This window comes from Mercenaria mercenaria, chromosome 4 (genome assembly GCF_021730395.1).
Source record: "Mercenaria mercenaria strain notata chromosome 4, MADL_Memer_1, whole genome shotgun sequence".
Taxonomy (NCBI): Eukaryota; Metazoa; Mollusca; class Bivalvia; order Venerida; family Veneridae; genus Mercenaria; species Mercenaria mercenaria.
Window position 1 is genome coordinate 89,334,617 of NC_069364.1, and position 23,704 is coordinate 89,358,320.

General features: G+C 37.6%; 1 protein-coding gene across 1 annotated transcript in view; it reads left to right on the plus strand.

Moving 5' to 3' along the window:
• Positions 1-23,704, plus strand: part of LOC123553072 (transmembrane channel-like protein 3) — a 44,699-nt gene that overhangs the window by 15,560 nt on the left and 5,435 nt on the right. Inside the window, exons 5-16 of the mRNA XM_053541916.1 lie at positions 1,549-1,615; positions 1,964-2,070; positions 2,499-2,546; positions 3,210-3,343; positions 4,016-4,166; positions 4,548-4,597; positions 5,430-5,580; positions 8,109-8,218; positions 8,872-8,959; positions 19,229-19,384; positions 20,113-20,268; positions 20,609-20,727. Coding sequence (XP_053397891.1) covers positions 1,549-1,615; positions 1,964-2,070; positions 2,499-2,546; positions 3,210-3,343; positions 4,016-4,166; positions 4,548-4,597; positions 5,430-5,580; positions 8,109-8,218; positions 8,872-8,959; positions 19,229-19,384; positions 20,113-20,268; positions 20,609-20,727 — 1,337 coding nt within the window. The remainder of the gene's footprint in view (positions 1-1,548; positions 1,616-1,963; positions 2,071-2,498; positions 2,547-3,209; positions 3,344-4,015; positions 4,167-4,547; positions 4,598-5,429; positions 5,581-8,108; positions 8,219-8,871; positions 8,960-19,228; positions 19,385-20,112; positions 20,269-20,608; positions 20,728-23,704) is intronic.

The window sequence follows — 23,704 nt, forward strand, 5'->3', positions numbered from 1 at the left end:
AAATTTCAAATATAACACATAGCTCATACACTACGTTTCCTTTTTGATTATTCGTTTTTGTTACTCTTAAATTTCCTTTTCACACCAGACATTTTTCTTTAACTAATTTTGTCATCTCCACCACCAAGTTGCTTTCCATAATAACTGCATTGATAGTAAAAATAATCACAGTCTAACCCCTACTGTAGTTTCCCAAAGTGTCAGGAAAGCATTAAACATCAGTTATTTTCATTTTCTCAAGACTTATTTCCTGAAAAATAATTACTTTGAAAAGTGTCCTAAAAATATGGACACAATAATTATCGTCCACCTACCCGTCTTGAAAACGAAAAAAAAAGTTGACGATCATCGTTAATTATTCTGTTGATAAACTAAGTAACTGGCCTGTTTTCATCATCAATTAACATCCTCTCAAAGAGCTAAAAGAAGTGTGTCGGTATCATGACATCTGAAGTGGAGATCAAAGCGGTATTGTTGCACGAGATTGTCTTGGCATTACATCATATTACAGTTTTCGTGCCATGTGACCTATTTGCCCTCAAGGAATTTGCATTATCGTTTGAGAAGAATATTTTATAAAAAAAAATACATGTACAAAGATTCATTTAAAACTATTAAAAACCGCAACAACATCATTTTGTTTTATTTTAAAACCACATTTCTATTTACATCCACGAGACCTTTTTACCCCAAAAAAATCGTTTTACTCAATGTATTTAATTACTGCCGCTTTTTCATTATTTAAGATTTTTTAATTCTGTTTTTTGTTCTTTCTGGTCAAAAGTCCGAATTTTATGCCTATAGTATGTATCACTTATTTTCTCTTAGAAAGAAATCGGTAATTAAGATCGCGCTGTTTGAAATTTAACAAATGATTATATGAAAATTCGACCGATTTCATACAATTTTGCTTACATTTCCGTCGATATTTTATTGAAATCTTAGTAGATTTCAAATTGTATTACTTCTCAAGCGATGTTGCGAAACTGAAGCGATAATGTTAAAAAATGAATGCACTATGCACGTTTTTTGTGTACGTGTCGATAAACAAAAGTAACGGAGATGTAAAAGGTCGCACGTGCTCTAGGAATGGAAAATTACTGGCATGACGTTTTGATATCTTTACGATTCGCAGGTAAATTCCAGTCAATCAAAGTGGCAACTGAACCATCTCAAAGTTTGTTGAGGTTTTTCAAGATGTAATTTCTGAATTTCATTAAAGCTACGACGTAAAAACCACTCGCCCGATCGGTCGAGTATACAGCGATATCCACTCGTCCTATCCATACTTTAACTCGCCAATGCGAGCGGGCGAGTGGAATTTTACACCTCTGGGCGCAATTGTCTCTTTGAGTTTGATCTTTGGTGTAGGAAATATTCTCAATGATGAATTGACAGAAAGTTTGTTTTAAGTCATTTGTCTTTCTATATCTGACTTATTTTGAGAAATATGTCAGTTAGATGAGGAGGTTATTAAGGTTACATTAAACTCGTATGTCATTGAAATAAAACAAAATGTGATACAGTGTTATGTGATATGTTTTATAGAGGAAGGATGCTGACAAGGTTTTTACTGTGGTCACTTTGTGGGAAGATACAATCAAAAAGATTTCAGGTATGTGCCCTCTTTAGTATGCAGTTGTTTCTAATACCATGCTTTGCTCTGTTTTGGACATAATTGGACATGTTTGATAATTGAATGACATAATGTGCACTCCAGCTAAAGGTCAAAATATGAATTATCATACATGTATATTAAAAATGTAAAAGGCAGATATTAGATAAGTCAAAATAAAACTCTGTTTACTGTAAAATTGGTTATAGCTCTTGGAGAGAGGGTTAGGGGCTAGGAAATCATGTAATGTAAAGCACCATTGAACATGTTTGTCATGAAAAGATGCTGTATAAATTTGATGAAATTAATAATGTATAAACTTTTATGAGTTGAATTACAATTTTTCAGCATACTTTGGCAGCAACGTGGCCTCGTATTTTCAATTTGTGAGAACCCTGTTGTATATCAACATACTAATGATGTTGTTATTGGTTGGATTTATTATTGTACCAGAGGTTAGTGATTCAGTTTTGTGTTCTAATTTTGTGTTTGATTTGAAGTAAGTCATGGAGGTAAAAAAGCCTGGTTCACACAGATACATTTTCTTTTTTGAGGAATAATGAAGTATCTTTAAAGGAGTTAATTAATAAAAGAAAAGTATTGTGGTTACAGCACGTGAACATGCAGATATGAGATGCTTTCTACTTTTCACATTTTAGGTTTACTGAAGTTAAAAATGTCATGTTAGGAGTCTTACAACAGGACTTGATGTTTATTTCTTATGTACAGTAATAATATACTAAAGAATGTATTTTTTATTGTAAACTGTCTATTACTAATGAAAACATGTACAACATTTTCCATTTCTGTCAAATAATGAAGAAAAAAGTTTTAGAGATCTACAGTACAGTAATATATCTCTATCTCTTGTGTTTCATTTCAGCTGATAGAAGGAAATTTTCAGACTAACGTCACATATGGAGGACATTTTGTAAGTTTGGAATTTATTTAGTAATCCCAGGAATGAAAAAAGATCATCTTTGTATTCCAGTGGCCATAAACTGCACTCAAAGTATGTGTTTGTGATCCTGTATTGAACAGACAGTAGTTTGTAATAGGAAAGTGCAGAATACAGTTAAACTTGCTTTACTGGCCACCCTCATTAAGCAGTTGAATTTCCTGAAACAGCCAGTCAGTTTACTTCATGAATTGAAATGTTTAGTTCCCATTACACTGTGACTCTAGTAGCCAAATTGCCTCACTCCTTTGAATGCTAAATACAGGTTTGACAGTGTATTACTAATTTTCATCTTAATGCAAGGAATGGTTAATTGATCTGTTAAACAAGAATATAATAATTATATGCCATAGAGATATGCTGAATAACTTTTAAGTATTGGATTTGTGACCCTCCACGGAAATATTTGGCATTGTGCCTCGCCCTGCAATTTATCATACTGATTCAATATATTTCCGCGGAGGGTCGCTAACAAACCCTAGAATTGGTTTGTTCAACAGACCTCTTATTTATAGCCTTAATCAACATAAAAATCTACTGACCTTCCATAGAAATATAGGGGGTCATCAATGACTCATCATGTGACAACCTTTTAACCAATGGATATGCTAGAATGTTAGGAGGTTTTATTTGTAGGGAGAACTGTCAAACAGCTTTATGTTTTATGGTTTGTACACAGAAGATCTGGGTCTGACATACAATCTACCTCTAGCATACTTTCTTACCTGGCTGGCAGCTAATCTGGTTTGTTTCATCTATATAATAACTATGTAAGTCAGCTTGTGTTTTACAGTGAAAAGATATAGGTGTATGTTTGAGTAGTTTGTACTGATGTTTTAGCGTGATTGTGGCGAAGCGTTCAAGCTTACTAGAACCATTCTGGAGTCAGCTTCGAGCCAGAACTTTTATCATATTAGAAGATACGGTCATGACCCGAGCGTGTCTTGATCTTGAGACACACCAGGTTGAACAGCACCATAACCACTAGACCACTTCTCCCCTTTAATTGGTATTGCAACCTGAAGATGTGACTTACCAGCTGCCAGATTTGACAAAAGTTGGTGTGATGAAATAAAAGCAAAAAAAGAAAAAAAAAGATAGTACAAAACCTTGCAGTGTGAAGTCATTCGTCTCCAATGTATTTAAATGAGAAAAGTCGTCAGTAACTATTAGAGCACAAGTCCGTACTGGTACAGAATGCAGGAACACTGGTTAGCTTAACTAATCACTGTTTCATAATTGAAATACTGTTGAAAAATTATGTTAAACCCAAGCAGACAAACAAAAGCCTTTGAAGTGTGCAAAGTTATACTCCACCAAATTTAGCAGAAAAGCCACCATATACCTTACCTGTTGGAATATCTGTACTGCTTATGTTCATGGAGATTTCAGACGATGGAAAGAATATTTAGATAACTGTTAAAAATGCTACTCTGTTTCAGAATGATAGTACGGTATCACAGAAGTAAGCTCTCAGATGACCGAGGTAATGAGTACAAGTTTGCTTGGCGTACATTCTGTTCCTGGGATTATTCTGTAACCAGTAGACAGGGTGTCATGGATTACAGGACTTCTCTTAGAACTGACATAAAGGTAGTATGTGACATACTTTGTCATATCTTTGTCTTGATCTGTTTCCATTCTGGAGTGAAAATGTTTGACCTAAACTTTAATTAAACGGTATGAAAATGGAAGGACTTGATCCTATAATTTAAGTGAGAAGATTACTTGGTCTTTCCACAAACAAAGGGAATGAAATTCCTGATACAACGTCATTTTAAATGGAAAACTGCAAAATTTGAAATAAATTTTCTGAGAGGAAGAAACCTGTAGACTGACTCTTGCTAAAGAAGAAAACACATTTTGATTGCATTATCTTGGAAGAACACTTCTATTAGCAGCTGTATGTTTTAATTTTGCTAAAGACAATCTGACAACTGCTTTGTTATGAACACAAGTCTTGCACTGTTTTAGGAGATGGTAAGAGAAGAAAAGAGCACAGCTAAAGTTGATTCCTGTACAAAGTAAGTTATTTGTACTCAACAAACAAAGTCTGAAGTTGTTATTTAGGAGACTTTGCTGTCAGTCTTTTGCAAAAAATGAAGGGATTTCATTGAAACTTCATACACATTATCAAACCGGCCTGCTTAACTCAATATGGAGAGCGCAGATCTATGGATTTTGGGGTTGTGAGTTTGAGCCCTTGGGTGAGATGTATGTCCTCCATGACAATTTAATAAAAGACATTGTGTTTCAGATCATTTATCCTCCATCTCTTATTCATGTGGAGAAGCAGGCAGTTACTTGTGGAGAACAGTTTTGTACCTCAACAGAATCCAGGAACACTGGTTACGTTAACTGCTGCCATTACATAACTGAAATACTGTTGAAAAGTGGCGTTAAACTACCTAAGTCATCCCAGGTACTCTGGATGGCCCTTAAATTACTAAAAAAACTGCAAATTTAGCCTTTCCCACTCTAAGTCAAACTGTTTTCATCCAATCTTCACCAAACTGTCTGACAATGTTTGTGAGCTTGATATCTCGGACAACTTTGATGATGAGCCAAATCGCTTTATTAGGAACTTGAATTACTAAAAAACTGCAAATTTAGCCTTATGTGGTCGTTAAGTGGAACAGTGTGACAGTTTTGCACTCTTGTTTATCATTTAGGTGCTTGAATATCTTGTTTTGAACTATGGTAAATCAGAAGATAAACAACATAAAGACATTGTTAAGATGGTCATTTAAACATTTCAAGTTGTTTGGAGGTGGATGGGAGTGAGGTGGGGTGTTGGGTAGATCTTTTGTCTTTAACTACAGTACTTGTACCGATATTGCTTCTTTAACATTACAGGTTTACAAACTATATGGGAAGGATATTAAGCAATGTGATTGTGCTAGGTTTACTAGTAGGGAGTGGATTTCTGATATATGAGGTGGCTGAAAACAGGGACCTACTGAAGGACCTTCCTGAACCACTAGATGATTATGTCAGAAAATATCAGGTACTTGAAGGCAAATAATATTTAGTTATAATAACATTACCTAGATCTATGACAGTGTATTCAGCTGTAGTGGATTTTTCATGGTTGCCTTATTTTTAGATCATCTGATTTTTTGAAGAAAAAAATGATGAGTTATTGTCATCACTCGATCGGCGTTGGCGTTGCCTGGTTAAGTTTTATGTTTTGGTCAACTTCCTAAACTATCAAAACTATTGCTTTAAAACTTGCAACACTTGTTCACCATCAGAAGCTGACTCTGTACAACAAGAACTGCAGTATAACTGGTTATTTCTGTGGGTGCAAATTTTTACGTTTTGGGCATGAAAATGGGTATACTAATTTCCGCAATTTTAACTTCTGCGGATTTCTGTAGAGAGGTTAATTTAATTTACTTGATGAACTTGCGTTATTTCCAATTCAGAATCGCACCGATTTTCAGCGTCAGTTAATTCCTTTACAATTTCATTGCAGTCATTTATTTCCCGTGGCGACAAGCTATCAGACAAGGGCCCATTGAGATCTGGCAAGCCCTTTCTAACAAGGTATTTCAGCAGAGCTATTAATTTACAAATCTTGCTTGAACTGTTACAAACACCAAACTGGCTAAAATTGATTGTACACGATAAACTGATAAATTCTTTTGTACTTTACTGCTAGTGTTACAAAGTTAAGTGAGGGGCTACTAGCGGGATACGTGTATTGATTAAGTAATTTAAAGTCACAAGTAAAAAGAGGCGACAAACGGGGCGATCCGATATAAGAAACTACAAAATATTTGCGAATTTATTTTTTGCGGCTGGAGGAGATCCGCAAAATATCGCAGAAATTACCTACCCGCAGAAATAACCAGTTATACGGTATGAACTTTATGGCCCCTTTTAGACTTAGAAAATCAGATTTCTTGGTTAAGTTTTGTGTTTAAGTCAGCTTTTCTCCTAAACTGTCAAAGCTATTGCTTTAAAACTTGCAACACTTGTTCACCATCATTAGCTGACTCTGCAAGAAAAAAAAACTCCATCCTGCTTTTTGCAAGAATTATGGCCCCTTTTGGACTTTGGAAAATATCAGATTTCTTGGTTAAGTTTTATGTTTAGGTCAACTTTTCTCCTTACCGTTTCAAAGCTATTGCTTTAAAACTTGGAGCTCTTATTCGCCATTAAAAGCTGACTCTGTACAACAAGTACCATAACTCTACATTGCTTTTTGCAAGAATTATGGCCTTTTTTAGCTCACCTGAGCACGAAGTGCTCAAAGGTGAGCTTTAGTGATCACCCTGTGTTCAGCGTCGTCCGTCCATCCGTCTGTCGTCAACAATTTGACTGTTAACACTCTAGAGGTCATATTTTTGGCCCAATCTTAATGAAACTTAGTCAGAATGTTACCCGCAATAAAATCTTGGATGAGTTCGATATTGGGTCATCTGGGTCAAAAACTAGGTCACCAGGTCAAATCAAAGGAAAAGCTTGTTAACACTAGAGGTCACATTTTTTGCCCAATTTTAATGAAACTTGGTCAGAACGTTACCCTTAACAAAATCTTGGACATGTTCGATATTGGGTCACCTGGGGTCAAAAACTAGGTCACCAGGTCAAATCAAAGGAAAAGCTTGTTTACACTCTAGAGGTCACAATTTTGGCCCTATCTTAATGAAACTTGGTCAGAATGTTATCCTTAATAAAGTCTTGGTCGAGTTTGATATTGGGTCGTCTGGGGTCAAAAACTAGGTCACCAGGTCAAATCAAAGGAAAAGCTTGTTAACACTGTAAAGGCCGCATTTATGACTATATCTTCATGAAACTTGGTCAGAATGTTAATATTGATGATCTTAATGTCTACTTCAAATCTGGGTCACGTAGGATCAAAAACTATGTCACAGGGTCAAATCAAAGGAAAAGCTAGTTAACACTGTAGAGGCCACATTTATGACCATATCTTAATGAAACTTGGTCAGAATGTTAATCTTGATGATCTTTAGGTCAAGTTTAAATCTGGGTCAAGTGGGGTCAAAAACTAGGTCTCTAAGTCAAATCAGAGGAAAAGCTTGTTAACACTCTAGAGGCCACATTTATGACTGTATCTTCATGAAACTTAGTCAGAATGTTAAACTTGATGATCTTTAGGACAAGTTGGAATCCGGGTCATGTTAGGTCAAAAACAGGTCACGGGTTCAAATCAAAGGAAAAGCTTGTTAACACTCTAGAGACCACATTTATGACTGTATCTTCATGAAACTTAGTCAAAATGTTAAACTTGATGATCTGTAGGTAAAGTTTGAATCTGGGTCATGTTGGGTCAAAAACTAGGTCACGGGGTCGAATCAAAAGGGAAGCTAGTTAACACTAAATAGGCCACATTTATGACCATATCTTAATGAAACTTGGTCAGAATGTTAATCTTGATGATCTTTAGGGCAGTAGGTCAGGTGAACAATACAGGGCCTTCATGGCCCTCTTGTTTTGGACTTAGTAAATGGTGGTTATAAAGTTGTATAGGTATGATCTGATTTTGAAGTATTATTTTAATTTCAGTTAACTGCAGTGGTTGCTGGGCTGAAGTTCTTGGTTCCTCCAATATTTGAACAGTTAGTACGGCTAGAAGGATGGCACCCAAGGATTGAAACCAAACTAACTCTAGCAAGGTGAGACTGACTGTAAGCTTAGTCTATTCATACAGAAAGAGATGAATAGATTTAAAACACCTGGACCTGTATTCATCATTATTTTAAGTATGTAGTTTGAACACACCCAATAAATTACCAGATCTTCTGCATACTTGTATTTTGTTTATTATGCTTCATGTATGCTGCTGAAATGCAGCAGAGTGCTTTGTATACAATTTATATTCAGACAATTTTATCAAAATGATTGTGGTAATATGATGATGAAAATTAAGCATTTGTAAGTTTTTAATTGTCAAAATTACAGACTCTCAACATGATGAATATAGCACAAGGTGAAATCCAAGCTTGAAAAAATCTAGATTAGTGACCAGTCTGAGAATAAGATGTTCCTATTGGTCAATGTCAAAACTGAGCTCAAGAGCAACCAATGAGCAGTTAGAGCTTTTTAGACTGGTCTCCTATTTTAATATGAGAACTTCTGGCCTATACCTGTATTCTTCTTTATTAGCTATTGTATTTAAGTGCTATCGTCAAAACTAAACTTGTAAAAAAATACTGACAAAAAAAAAATGTTGCGATCTTAATTGTCACTGAATTTCCCGTAGCTGTTCTTTAGTTTGAAATAGAACCAGCTGGAATATACTTACTTAAGGTGTCACAAATTGTTACAGGACGACTGTGTTTTACATCGCCAGTTTGATGATATTTGTTACATCACTGTATGAAGTCACAGACGACTGTTCTGCTAACTCTACCATGGTAAGGAGGTGACTGATAGAAGCAGGCAACAACATAAGATATTAAAACTGTGTTTAGAGACCTGTCCCAAAACTCCAGTGTTTGACTGGCTGTTGTTTTTTTTAAGCCCAGTTTTGAATTGACTAATGGCAAGTTTACATTAAAGACCGGGCTCCAAAGATAGTTTTATTACCTTTAGTTAAATTTCCTTATGTCAATACATATAATACAGTCGAACTTCATTTGCTTGTACTTGACAGGACCGGCATATGATTTTAGTTATCTAGTTCGATTAAGCATTTTGTACAGTAGTAAAATTATTGAAGTGTCTGAAAAATTAAAAGGATTGGATATTACCAAGACAACACATTCTTACTAGTTTCATCTTTTTTCTGAAAACTTATAAACTCTACTATAGCTGGTGACAGTTAATTATCCCCCACTGATGAAATCGGGAGGGGCATTTTGAAGTTGCATTGTCCGTTCATACTCAGCCATTCCTCAGTAACTAGTAGGTAGAATTTCTTGATACTTGAAATAAATATGAACAAACATACTGCGATGATGCCCGTCAAGTTATTTTTGATTGGTCAATTTCCATTAGAGTTACTACCCTTGATTTAATGAAAAATCCACGTCTGCAGCCATTTCTCAGTAACAAGCTGGTATATTTTCATGAAACTTGAAATAGATATGAACCAACATGCTTCAGTGATGCCCGTCTTTTTAGCTTTTGTGACCGCTCAATGTCCGTTGTCCGTCCGTCAACATTTTCTTAAAAAATCTTCTTCTTGAAAACCACTGAACTGAATTACACCAAACTTCTTAGGAATGATCCTTAGGTGGCCCCCTTTCAAGAATTGAATTCCATGCAGAACTCTGGTTGCCATGGTAACTGAAAGGAAAAAAATTAAAAAATCTTCTTGTCCAAAACCACAGGACCTAGGGCTTTGATATCTGGTGTGTAGCATCATCTAGTGGTCGTCTACCAAAATTATTCAAATTATATCCCTTGGGTCAAATATGGCCCCGCCCCGGGGATCACATAGTTTATAAAGACATATATAGGGAAAACTTTGAAAATCTTCCTGTACAAAACCACATGGCATAGGGCTTTGATATTTGTTATGTAGTATCATCTAGTGGTCCTCTAGCAAGATTGTTCAAATTATCCCCCTAGAATCAAATATGGCCCCACCCCGGGGGTCCCAAGTTTTACAAAGACTTATAGAGGGAAAAAGATTTAAGAATCTTCTTGTCTCAAACCACATCACTTAGACCTTTGATATTTGGTTTGTAGCAATGTCTTATGGTTCTCAACCAGAATTGTTCAAATTGTACCCCTGAGGTGAAAAGAGGTGCTGCCCTGGCGGTCCCAAGTTTTATATAGACTTATTTAGGAAAAAACTTTAAAAATCTTCTCGTCTGAAACCATACGACTTAGGCTTTTGATATTTGGTATGATGCATTGTCTTGTAGTCCTCTACCACAATTGTTCAAATTATGCCCCTGGGCTTAAAAGAGGCCCTGCCCTTGGGTCACTTAGTTATTATGTGAGTTATATCTTAGGAAAAAATACTTAAAAAATCATTTGATCCTATTTTCAAGACTGTTTAATTATAATTACCTGATGACCCCAAGTAATATGATGTCACTTGACTGTGACCTTGACCTACTGACCTACTTGTTTTTTAAGATACAGCCTTGAAATTTGGATGACATACACAGTTTTGCAACCCAATCATAAAACTGAATTTCATTGACCATGAATGTGACCTACTGACTTTTGTTATATTTTATCATCAGTTTGACATTTGAAACATGTAGCTCATATTACTCAGGTGAGCGATCCAGGGTCATCATGACCCTCTTGTTTTAGCTCACTGGAGCTCAGTAACTGTTGAATTTTTGTGATTGCTCGATGTTCGGCCTCTGTCTGTCGTCTGTCTGTCAACATGTAGCTTGTGTATGCCATAGAGGCTGTTTTTTATGCCCCCGAAGGGAGGCATATATTTTTTGAACCGTCTGTCAGTCTGTCGGTCTGTCAGTCTGTCTGTCCGCAATTTTCGTGTCCGGTCCATATCTTTGTCGATGGATGGATTTTCAAATAACTTGGCATGAATGTGTACCACAGTAAGACGACGTGTCGCGCGCAAGACCCAGGTCCGTAGCTCAAAGGTCAAGGTCACACTTAGACGTTAAAGGTCATTTTTCATGATAGTACATTCGTGTCCGGTCCATATCTTTGTCATCGATGGAAGGATTTTCAAATAACTTGGCATGAATGTGTACCACAGTAAGACGACGTGTCGCGCGCAAGACACAGGTCCGTAGCTCAAAGGTCAAGGTCACACTTAGACGTTAAACGTCATTTTTCATGATAGTACATTCGTGTCCGGTCCATATCTTTGTCATCGATGGATGGATTTTCAAATAACTTGGCATGAATGTGTACCACAGTAAGACGACGTGTCGCGCGCAAGACCCAGGTCCGTAGCTCAAAGGTCAAGGTCACACTTAGACGTTAAAGGTCATATTTCATGATAGTGCATTGATGGGCGTGTCCGGTCCATATCTTTGTCATTCATGCATGGATTTTAAAACTATTGGGCTTGAATGTGTACCACAGTAAGACGATGTGTCGCGCGCAAGACCCAGGTCCGTAGGTCAAAGGTCCTAAACTCTAACATCGGCCATAACTATTCATTCAAAGTGCCATCGGGGGCATGTGTCATCCTATGGAGACAGCTCTTGTTTCAACTGATCTCCATGAAATTTGGTCAGAATGATTACATTGATAACATTTAGGCCGAGTTTGAAAATTGGTCATCCGGGGTCAAGAACTAGGTCACTAGATCAAATCAAAGAAAAACCTGGTGTATGCAAAAGAGGCTGAATTTTTCAATTGATCTTCATGAAATTTGGTCAGAATAATAGCCTTGATGAAATCTAGGCCAAGTTCAAAAATTGATTATCTAGTATCAAAAAATAGGTCACAAGGTCAGATCAAAGAAAAACGTGGTGTATGTGATAGAGGCTGTATTTTTCAACTGATCTTCATGAAATTTTGTCAGAATGATTACATTGATGAAATCTAGGCCAATTTCAAAAATGGGTCATCTGGGTCAAAAACTAGGTCACTGGGTCAAATCAAAGAATCTTACATATGAGATAGAGGGTGTATTTTTCAATTGATCTTCATGAACTTGGTCAGAATGATTGCCTTGATGAAATCTAGGTGAAATTTGAATATGGGTCATCTGAGGTCAAAACTAGGTCACTTATAGAAAAATCTTGTGTATGCAATAGATACTGTATTCTTCGATTGATCTTCATTTAAATTTGTCAGAATGATTGCCTTGATGGAATTCAGGTAGAGTTTGAATACGAGTCATCTGGGATCAAAAACTAGGTCACTATGTCAAATCAAAGAAAAACTTTTTGTATGTGACCGAGGCTGTATTTATGTTTCCCCCCCTCTGGGGGAGACATATTGTTTTTGCCCTGTCTGTCCATCCGTCCATCCATCCGTACGTCACACTTCATTTCCGAGCAGTAACTGGAGAACCATTTGACCTAGAACCTTCAAACTTCATAGGGTGTAGGGCTGCTGAAGTAGACGACCCCTATTGTTTTTGGGGTCACTCTGTCAAAGGTCAAGGTCACAGGGGCCTGAACATTGAAAACCATTTGCGATCAATAACTAGAGAACCACTTGACCCAGAATGTTGAAACCTAATTGGATGATTGATCATGAAGAATAGATGACCCCTATTGATTTTGGGGTCACTCTGTCAAAGGTGAAGGTCACAGGGGCCTGAACATTGAAAACCATTTCCGATCAATAACTAGAGAACCACTTGACCCAGAATGTTGAAACTTCATAGGATGATTGGTCATGAAGAGTAGATGACCCCTATTGATTTTGGGATCACTCCATCAAAGGTCAAGGTTACAGGGGCTTGAACATTGAAAACCATTTCCGAGCAATAACGAGAGAACCACTTGACTCAGAATGTTGAAACTTCATTAGGATGATAGGTCATGTAGAATAGATGACCCCTATTGTTTTTGGTGTCTATCCGTCAAAGGTCAAGGTCACAGGGGCCTGAACATTGAAAACCATTTCCGATCAATAACTTGAGTACCACTTGACCCAGAATGTTGAAACTTCATAGGATGGTTGTACATGCAAAGTAGATGACCCCTATTGATTTTGGAATCACTCCGTTAAAGGTCAAGGTCACAGGGGCCTGAACATTGAAAACCATTTCCAGTCAGTAACTTGAGAAACACTCGACCCAGAATGTTGAAACTTCATAGGATGATTGTTCATGCAGAATAAATGACCCCTATTGTTTTTAGGGCCACTCTGTTAAAGGTCAAGGTCACAGGGGCCTAAACATGGATAACCATTTCCGATTAATAACTTCAGAACCTCTTGATCTAGAATGTTTAAACTTCATAGAATGATTGAACATGCAGAGTAGATGACCCCTATCGATTTTGGGGTCACTCTGTTAAAGGTCAAGGTCACAGGAGCCTGAACATGGAAAACAATTTCCAATCAATAACTTGAGAACCACTTGACGCAGAATGTTGAAACTTCATAGAATGATTGAGCATGCAGAGTAGATGATCCCTTTTGATTTTGGGGTCAGTCTATTAAAGGTCAAGGTCACAGGGGCCTGGTCATGTAAAATCATTTTTGGAGAATAATTTGAGAACCACTTGACCTAGAATGTTGAAACTTAATCGGATGATTGGACATGCAGAGTAGATGACCCCTATTTATTATGTCTCCCTCCACACAGTGGTGTGGGAGACATATTGATTTACTCCAGTCTGTGTGTCTGTCTGTCACAAAGCTTGTCCGCACTCTAAGTCGAACATTTCTCATCCAATCTTCACCAAACTTCAACAAAATGTGTCTGCCAATAAGTGCTCGGCCAAGTTCGATAACTAGCCAAATCGGCCTAGGCACTTCAGAATTATGGCCCTTGAATTACCAAAACCACTCAGATTTCTTGCGTAGCTTTACCTCCAAACCGACCCCTATACTACTAGTAGTATAGGGGTCCTTTTGGTGTCAAGAAAGCGCATGCACATGTGGATTCAGTAAACAGTATATAAAGACTGACTTATTATTTAGATGATTAGGCAGTTGTGGGAGACATGCTGTTTTCTAAAAAGCATCTCTAGTTTTGAGGTCACTTGATCAAAGGTCAAGGTCACAGGAGCCTGAACAGTGACTTGAGAACCACTAGGCCAATTGTGTTGAAATTTATCGGGATGACTGGACATACCAAGTAGATGATCCCTATTGCAGCCAACCATCAGTGTCTCTTTGACTTTCGCTCCTGACCCCTATTGACTTCTTGCCTATAGGACTTTGCATTGGGGGAGACTGCTTTTTTACAAAAGCAATTTCTAGTTTTCAACTGATCTTCATGAAATTTTGTTAGAATGTTAGCCTTGATGAAATCTAGGACAAGTTTGAATATGGGTCAACTGGGATCAAGAACTAGTTCAAAAATAGGTCATCTGAGGTCAAAAACTAGGTCACTAGGTCAAATCAAGGAAAAACCTTGTGTATGCAATAGGAGCTGCATTTTACACTGGATTTTCATAGAATTTAATCAGAATGGTTGCCTTAATGAAATCTAGGTCAAGTTTGATTATGGGTAATCTGAGGTCAAAAACTAGGTCACTAGATCAAATCAAAGAAAAAACTTGTGTATGCGATAGAGGCTGTATTTTTCAATTGATCTTCGTAAAATTTGGCCAGAATGATTGCCCTGACGAAATCTAGGCCAATTTCAAATATGGGCCATCTGAGATCAAGAATTATGTCACTAGGTGAAATCAAAGAAAATACTTGTTTTCACTCAAAATTTTTGCTCCACTTTTAATGAAAATTGGTCAGATTTGTTTCATGAAATCACACTAGGTCAAACATGTTTACACTGTTATGGTGTGTTTCTCAGGTGAGCAACCTAGGGCCATCTTGGCCCTCTTGTTTTTTAATTGGTCAGTTTTCCTTATTGCCCTCGATTTAATGAAAATTCCATGTCCAGAGCGATATTGGTAGAATTTCATTAAACTTTTTTCATTCTTTTCCATGAAATAAACACGTGAAGTTATGTGCCCACACCTGGGCAACCCCTTGCCTTGGTCCTACCCCTCCCCTCCCTCCCCCACCCAAAACAATTTTTTTTTCATTCATTCCTTACTTTGAATTTATTTCAAACCTTCCATGAATATTTTTCAACATGAAAAGTTGTACCATTCCCCCACCTCGCTACTCCAGCCAGTCATGCCATCCACCCTGATTATGCATTCCCCCCCACCCCTCCCCCCGTCCAAACATTTTTTTCTTTCATTTTTTATTTTCCATCAATATTTATAATCAACTTGTGAAGTTTTGAACCCTCACTCTAACTCTCTCTCCCCCCCCCCCACCCCACAAAAAAAAAAAAATCCATTCCTTTGTTTATACATTTTTCAAACCTTCAACATCCACACACACCCTGCTGCCAGCCATGTTCAAGATATCTTACTTGGTTGTGCTCTCTTAAGAGCATCTGTTCTTTTAAGTTCAAATGAACATGTTAAATAGCAACACTTGGTGCCAAACTACACGAAGACAATATTTCATTCTAGTTACACTTCAAGCTCACATTTCAAATAACTTTATTTAATTCTAAATGCTTAAAAGCTTAGCTTATTACAGTAAACATATTCCATTCAAAATAATTTCATTACTTAGGATCAACATAACATACATTTATTATGTACACTTAAAACATTCATTTCCTGTTAAAGTGATTTTGACTTATGAAATAATTTGCTTCTTAGTAACATCCTTAACTTTTTATACGCCCGTTTGAAAAACGGGACGTATTATGGGAACGCCCCTGGCGGGCGGGCGGCGTCCACAGACTTTGTCCGGAGCATATCTTCTACATGCATGAAGGGATTTTGATGAAACTTGGCACAGTTGTTCACCACCATGAGACGGAGTGTCACGCGCAAAAACCAGGTCCCTAGGTCTAAGGTCAAGGTCACACTTAGAGGTCAAATGTCAAATTCAAGAATGACTTTTTCCGGAGCATATCTTCTTCATGCATGGGTTGATTTTGATGAAAGTTGGCACAATTGTTCATCATCATGAGACGGAGTGTCATGTGCAAGAACCAGGTCCCTAGGTCTAAGGTCAAGGTCACACTTAGAGGTCAAAGGATACAAGAAAGAAAACTTTGTCCGGAGCATATCTTCTTCATGCATGGAGGGATTTTGATATAACTTGGCACAAATGTTCACCACCACGAGGCGGAGTGTCTTGCGCAAGAACCAGGTCCCTAGGTCTAAGGTCAAGGTCACACTTAGAGGTCAAAGGATACAAGAATGAAAACCTTGTCCGGAGCATTTCTTCTTCATGCATAGAGGGATTTTGATATAACTTTGCACAAATGTTCACCACCATGAGGCGGAGTGTCATGCGCAAGAATCAGGTCCCTAGGTCAAAGGTCAAGGTCACACTTAGAGGCCAAAGGTCAGATACTAGAATGACTTTGTCCGAAGCATTTCTTCTTCATGCATGGAGGGATTTTGATGTAACTTAGCACAATTATACAGCATCATGAGAGGAAGTGTCATGCACAGTTCCTTTCTTTAGAATTACTTCCCTTTGTTGTTACTATAAATAGCTTATATTGTAACTTCTTCATTACTAGTCGTAGGGAAAAATCGAGACCACTTTTCTGTAGTACAACACGCATGCTACATCCAATTTTGAGTTGTATTTTGACCAATCTCTACCTGGTGAAGATTTTGTGTGGACTTCCATTTTTTTTTTTTTTTTTTTTTGGATTTTTTTTTTTTGGATTTTTTTTTAAAGATTAACTTCCCTTAGTTGTTACTATAAATAACTTATATTGTAACTTTTTAGCTCACCAGAGCACAAAGTGCTCAGGGTGAGCTATTGTGATCGCTCACCGTCCGGCGTCCGTCCGTCCGTCGTCCGTCCGTCCGTCCGTCCGTCCGTCGTCCGTCCGTCCGTCCGTCCACACTTTCCTTTAAACAACATCTCCTCCTAAACCAACAGGCCAATTTTGATGAAACTTCACAGGGATGTTCCTTGGATGGTCTTCTCTAAAAATTGTTCAAAGAATTGAATTCCATGCAGAACTCTGGTTGCCATGGCAACCGAAAGGAAAAACTTTAAAAATCTTCTTCTCAAAAACCAGAAGCCCTAGAGCTTAGATATTTGGTGTGAAGCATTGCCTAGTGGACCTCTACCAAATTTGTTCAAATCATGACCCCGGGGTCAAAATTGACCCCGCCCCAGGGGTCACTTGATTTTACATAGAAAAATCTTAAAAAATCTTCTTCTCGAAAACCAGAAGCCCTAGACCTTAGATATTTGACATGTAGCATTGCCTAATGGACCTCTACTAAAGTTGTTCAAATCATGACCCCGGGGTCAAAATTGACCCCGCCCCAGGGGTCACTTGATTTTACATAGGAAAATCTTCAAAAAATTTCTAAAAATAAAGCAGAAGGCCTAGGTCTTAGATATTTCACATGTAGCATTGCCTAGTGGACCTCTACAAAATTTATTCAAATCAGACCCCCGGGGTCAAAATTGACCCCGCCCCAGGGGTCACTTGATTTTACATAGGAAAACCTTAAAAAATCTTCTTCTCAAAAAGCAGAAGCCCTAGAGCTTAGATATTTGACATGTAGCATTGCCTAGTGGACCTCTACTAAAATTGTTCAAATCATGACCCCCGGGGTCAAAATTGACCCCGCCCTAGGGGTCGCTTGATTTTACATATGAAAATCTTCAAAAATTTTCTTAAAATAAACCAGAAGGCCTAGAGCTTAGATATTTCACATGTAGCATTGCCTAGTGGACCTCTACAACATTTGTTTAAATCATGACCCCAGGATCAAAATTGACCCCGCCCCAGGGGTCACTTGATTTTACATAGGAAAATCTTCAAAAAATTTCTAAAAATAAACCAGAAGGCCTTGGTCTTAGATATTTGACATGTAGTATTGCCTAGTAGACCTCTACAAAATTTCTTCAAATCATGACCCCGGGGTCAAATTGGCCCCGCCCCATGGGGTTACTTGATTGTACATAGAAAAATCTTCAGTATTTTCTAAAAATAAACCAGAAGGCCTAGAGCTTAGATATTCGACATGTAGCATTGCTTAGTGGACCTCTACAAAATTTGTTCGAATCTTGACCCCCTCAGGGTCAAATTGACCCAGCCCCAGGGGTTACTTTATTGTACATAGGGAAATCTTCATAAATTTGCTTAAAATAAACCAGAAGGCCTAGATCTTAGATATTCGATATGTAACATTGCCTAGTCGACTTCTACAAACTTTGTTCAGATCATGAGCCCCGGGGTAAAATTGGCCCCGCCCCAGGGGTTACTTGATTGTACATCGGAAAATTTTCCAAAAAATTTCTAAAAATCATCAGTTTGACATTTGAAACATATTACTCTGGTGAGCGATCCAGGGTCATCATGACCCTCTTGTTTATAATTGACCATAGGGAAAAACCAAGACCACTTTTCTGTGGTACAACATAGATGTTACTTTCAAATTTTAGGTGTATTTTAAGGTATCTCTACCTGGTAAGGAATTTTTTTTGTGGACTTAGGAAAACAAAAGACTTACAATGATTACTAAACAACCACAAAATTAAAATTCATTTGCAATACAGCAGCTAGAGTAAAGAAATTTGCTGTGACGGGCATATATTGACATTCTGGCACTCTTGTTGCCGGATATAATTTTTTGCCAATCCTCACCACAAACGCTTTCTGCGAGGGGATACCAATTCATCTAATTTGCTTGTTTGTTTTAGTTTTTTGCATTTGGTTTAGTGCCCGTCTTCAACAGTATTTTAGTTATGTAGGGGGCAGTTAAACTAACCAGTTTTACTGGATTCTGTACCTGTACTAAGCTGTTCTCAGCAAGTAACTGGCAACTGCTCCACATGAATAAGGGTGATAAAACAATATGGTTTCAGACAGTGTCTTTTATCAGTCTTAATGGAGAACAGATTTAGCCTCGCTCAGGGATTGAACTTGCAGCCCCACTATCTATAGGTCTGTATTGTCCCTGTTGAGCAAAGTGGGCATAGGCAAAATAAAAGAAATGCAAACATTGCTCGCAGTGTAGTTTATATTCCAGTAACTGAATTTTAGGCATACTGAAAGATACATAAGTTTTGATGTAAAATTAAGTTGTATTATCGTATCACAGGTAGCTGATATGACACACAACGAATCATGTTGTTGGGAAAATGAAGTCGGGGAGGAAGTGTTCAAGGTCATATTGGTTGACCTTGGCATACTTTTCGCTGTAGGCATACTGTTCCATCTTCACAGGGCATTATGGGTAAAATGTACCTGCAAAATGGTAAGTTTATTAACAGTCATGCATTATTCCATAAACAGAATGATGATGAATTAAAAAGTTTTTTTATGTGAATTGTACATGTAGTTTCAAGCATGATGAAAAAATAGCCGTGGAAAGTCAAAGTGATTTATTGATTAAGGATTTAAGCTTTATGGAATTGGAACTTTGTTGAAATATTTTTAAACAGTACTTGCCTTATAGTGATGCTGACATGATATTTGGATATATCTACCTGTTAATAGTGCTATCATTGAAGGGAATAGGCCAAGGTTGATATCACATTTCCTAGGTTATGAACTGAATGTATTATTTTAACATTTTATTTATTAGTAGTTAGCTCCGACATAAACTGCTTGATGGATCTTAATCAAGCATGGCTTCCAAGAAATCTACCCTTACCTATTATCTTTTGTAGTATCTTTATAATGCCCTCTCCCAAATTTTTTCAAAATGGGACAGTTGGATCCTTATAGGGACCTCTAAGACTAAATATAAAAAGCCCCTTTCACCGAAGCTGAAATTAGAAATGCCTTTAAATGAATCCTTCTCAGGAACCACTTGATGGTTCTTCATCAGATTGATTTGTAGCCCTTCACCAACATCGTTCAGTTGGCTAAAAATTGTGTATCTAGTTCCAGGGTAAGTAAACAGAGATTGAAAATGTATTATTATGTAATCGTTTTGCATATTTAGATTAATTACTATTTTTATTTTATTTCCATTTTCAGATAGGATACAGTAAGTTTGATGTTGTATCGAGTGTTTTAGATGTGGTATATGGACAGTGCCTGGTGTGGTTAGGGCTATATTTCTCTCCAGTACTTGCTGCTGTTAGTGTGGTCAAACTCCTTATTGTTTTCTACTTCAGATACTTTATTGCAAAGGTCTGTATTGTATGTTTTCATTGCTTGAACAACCAACAGGTTAATTCATTGAATTTTTCCTAGTAGTACCATGGTTCATTTGAGCAAATGATTTGATCCCTATTTGTTTAACTATGTTTGAATGACACAGGGTGGCGGATAACCTGAGCAATTTATTCAGTGAGTGATCTGTGTTCTAGTATATGTAGAAAAAGTTAGTTTGATTATTGTTGGTTGCTTTTTATTTTTCAGGATGTCTGAAAATTGTACACATTTGCTTTGATTTCATATAGCATGTTGATACGGATTTTACTACAGTATGCTACAGTATAATATGCAGTTATGATGATTATTATTACAGGTTGCTATGGTACCACCACAGCAGTTATTTCGTGCATCCAGTACAGGCAACTTCTATCTGGCAATACTGCTCATGAACCTTTTTATCAGTCTGTTTCCAATGGCATATGGTGTGATAGAGTAAGTTTAGAAGCGACTGATTATGCTGCCCCTCCCTACAAACATAAGCACACTTCAAAGAATATTGGGTATACTGTTTTGTTCATGTTGGACTGTCCTTCAGTCTGTAGACTTACTGATCAGTAACTAGAAATTAGGCTTTTGCCACATTGGTCAAGTCTTTTAGATGATTGCCTGTGGTCAGTAGATGACCTTATATTTCTGTGAGTCAAAGATCAAGGTCACAGTGCCATTTAAACTGAAAATACTGTGAAATAATTTAATTTCATCTGCATGAAATTTGGTGGTTTTGGCCAAAATGGCTGTTTCTTGGGGACATAAATACGTGGATTTTAAATTTTTGAAAAAAATATTTTTTTTCATAACTTCCACAGGAATATATCTAATAAATGCTTTTGTTCTTACATGTGAAACCTGAACGTGTCAAAAAGCGCTACCTTGGTTACCGAATTTGCAATCTACGCCATGGGAGATTATCGAGTGATCATGTGCCAATTAATAACCGTGTTATCTATAATTATACGACCCCTAATTTGCAAAACTTAATGAAACTGAAATATTCAATAAGAAAAGTTGGATCCAATTAAAAAGTGTTAAAACTAGACTTTCATCCGAATGTTTTTGCAAAATGAATGTGCGTCTGCATCTGAAATCACAAGCTGTTGAACTTTCGCATTGTGTTATTTCCTGCCGAGAAACGTGTAACGTGAATTGGGTAATAATGCAGCGTACGCAAATCTAGCAATTAATTTATAATATTTGATAGTCCCCCAAAGTAATAGTACTTAACTACATGTCAGTAAAAATAAAGCATCGCAGAGCGGCACCAAAAAAAAATCAAATAACAGCCGCAGAATAGTGCGGTTTGTACTTGACGCTACGTCAAATTTTTAGTATCTACCTTTACTTTGAAGAGCATGTCATATACAAACCATGGGTAAATGTCTGAATGAAAGTCAGTTTTGTTCCGACACATACCTATGTTAATCGTTGATGGAGCCTCCATAAACTACACTAAAGTGCCGCATGTATACAACTAAGAATCAGATCGGACGGCTGTGGTGTCTGTTGGTGACATTGTGTACAATTAATATCATTGTGAGCACAATTTGTTCGTTGGGACTTAATTTCATGGTTGAGCTGAACCACGAAATCCACGAAAATTAATCTCCCACAAATAACAATGATTTCACATTAGTTTCTGATCAATTACTTGAGAATGGTTGTACCTACAGTGATCAGACCACTGCATATTTGCTTATGTGGACTCAAACTGTAAAACATTTATATATTTATGTCTGCCCCAGGAGACATATTGTTTTGCCCTGTCCGTCCGTCCTTCTGTCCGTCCGTCCTTACGTCACACTTCATTTCCGAGCAATAACTGGAGAACCATTTGACCTAGAACCTTCAAACTTCATAGGGTTGTAGGGCTGCTGGAGTAGACGACCCCTATTGTTTTTGGGGTCACTCCGTCAAAGGTCAAGGTCACAGGGGCCTGAACATTGAAAACCATTTCCGATCAATAACTAGAGAACCACTTGACCCAGAATGTTGAAACTTCATAGGATGATTGGTCATGAAGAGTAGATGACCCCTATTGATTTTGGGGTCACTCCGTCAAAGGTCAAGGTTACAGGGGCCTGAACATTGAAAACCATTTCCGATCAATAACTAGAGAACCACTTGACCCAGAATGTTGAAACTTCATAGGATGATTGGTCATGAAGAGTAGATGACCCCTATTGATTTTAGGGTCACTCCGTCAAAGGTCAAGGTCACAGGGGCCTGAACATTGAAAACCATTTCCGATCAATAACTAGAGAACCACTTGACCCAGAATGTTGAAACTTTATAGGATGATTGGTCATGAAGAGTAGATGACCTGTATTGATTTTGGGGTCACTCCATCAAAGGTCAAGGTCACAGGGACCTGAACATGGAAAACCATTTCCGATCAATAACTAGAGAACCACTTGACCCAGAATGTTGAAACTTCATAGGATGATTGGTCATGAAGAGTAGATGACCTCTATCGATTTTGGGGTCACTCCATTAAAGGTCAAGGTCACAGGGGCCTGAACATTGAAAACCATTTCCGGTCAGTAACTTGAGAACCACTTGACCCAGAATGTTGAAACTTCATTAGGATGATTGGTCATGCAGAGTAGATTACCCCTAAGGATTTTGGGGTCACTCTGTGAAAGGTCAAGGTCACAGGGGCCTGAACATTGAAAACCATTTCCGGTCAGTAACTTGAGAACCACTTGACCCAGAATGATGAAACTTCATAGGATGATTGGTCATGCAGAGTAGATGACCCCTGACGATTTTAGGGTCAGTCTGCTAAAGGTCAAGGCCACAGGGGCCTAAACATGGAAAACCATTTCCAATCAATAACTTGAGAACCTCTCGACCCAGAATGTTGAAACTTCATAGGATGATTGTTCATGCAGAGTAAATGACCCCTATTGTTTTTGGGGTCACTCCGTTAAAGGTCAAGGTCACAGGGGCCTGAACATTGATAACCAGTTCCGATCAATAACTTTAGAACCACTTGACCCAGAATGTTGAAACTTCATAGGATGATTGAACATGCAGAGTAGATGACCCCTATTGATTTTGGGGACAGTCTATTAAAGGTCAAGGTCACAGGGGCCTGTTCATGTAAAATCATTTTTTGGAAATAACTTGAGAACCACTTGACCTACAATGTTGAAACTTAATAGGATGATTGGACATGCAGAGTAGATGACCCCTATTTATTTTGAGGTCACTTGATCAAAGGTCAAGGTCACAGGAGCCTGAACAGTGACTTGAGAACCCTTGGGCCAAGAGTGTTGAAATTTAGCGGGAGTAGATGATCCCTATTGCAGCCAACCATCAGTGTCTCTTTGACTTTCGCTCCTGACCCCTATTGACTTCTTGCCTATAGGACTTTGCATTTGAGGAGACATGCGCTTTTTTACAAAAGCAT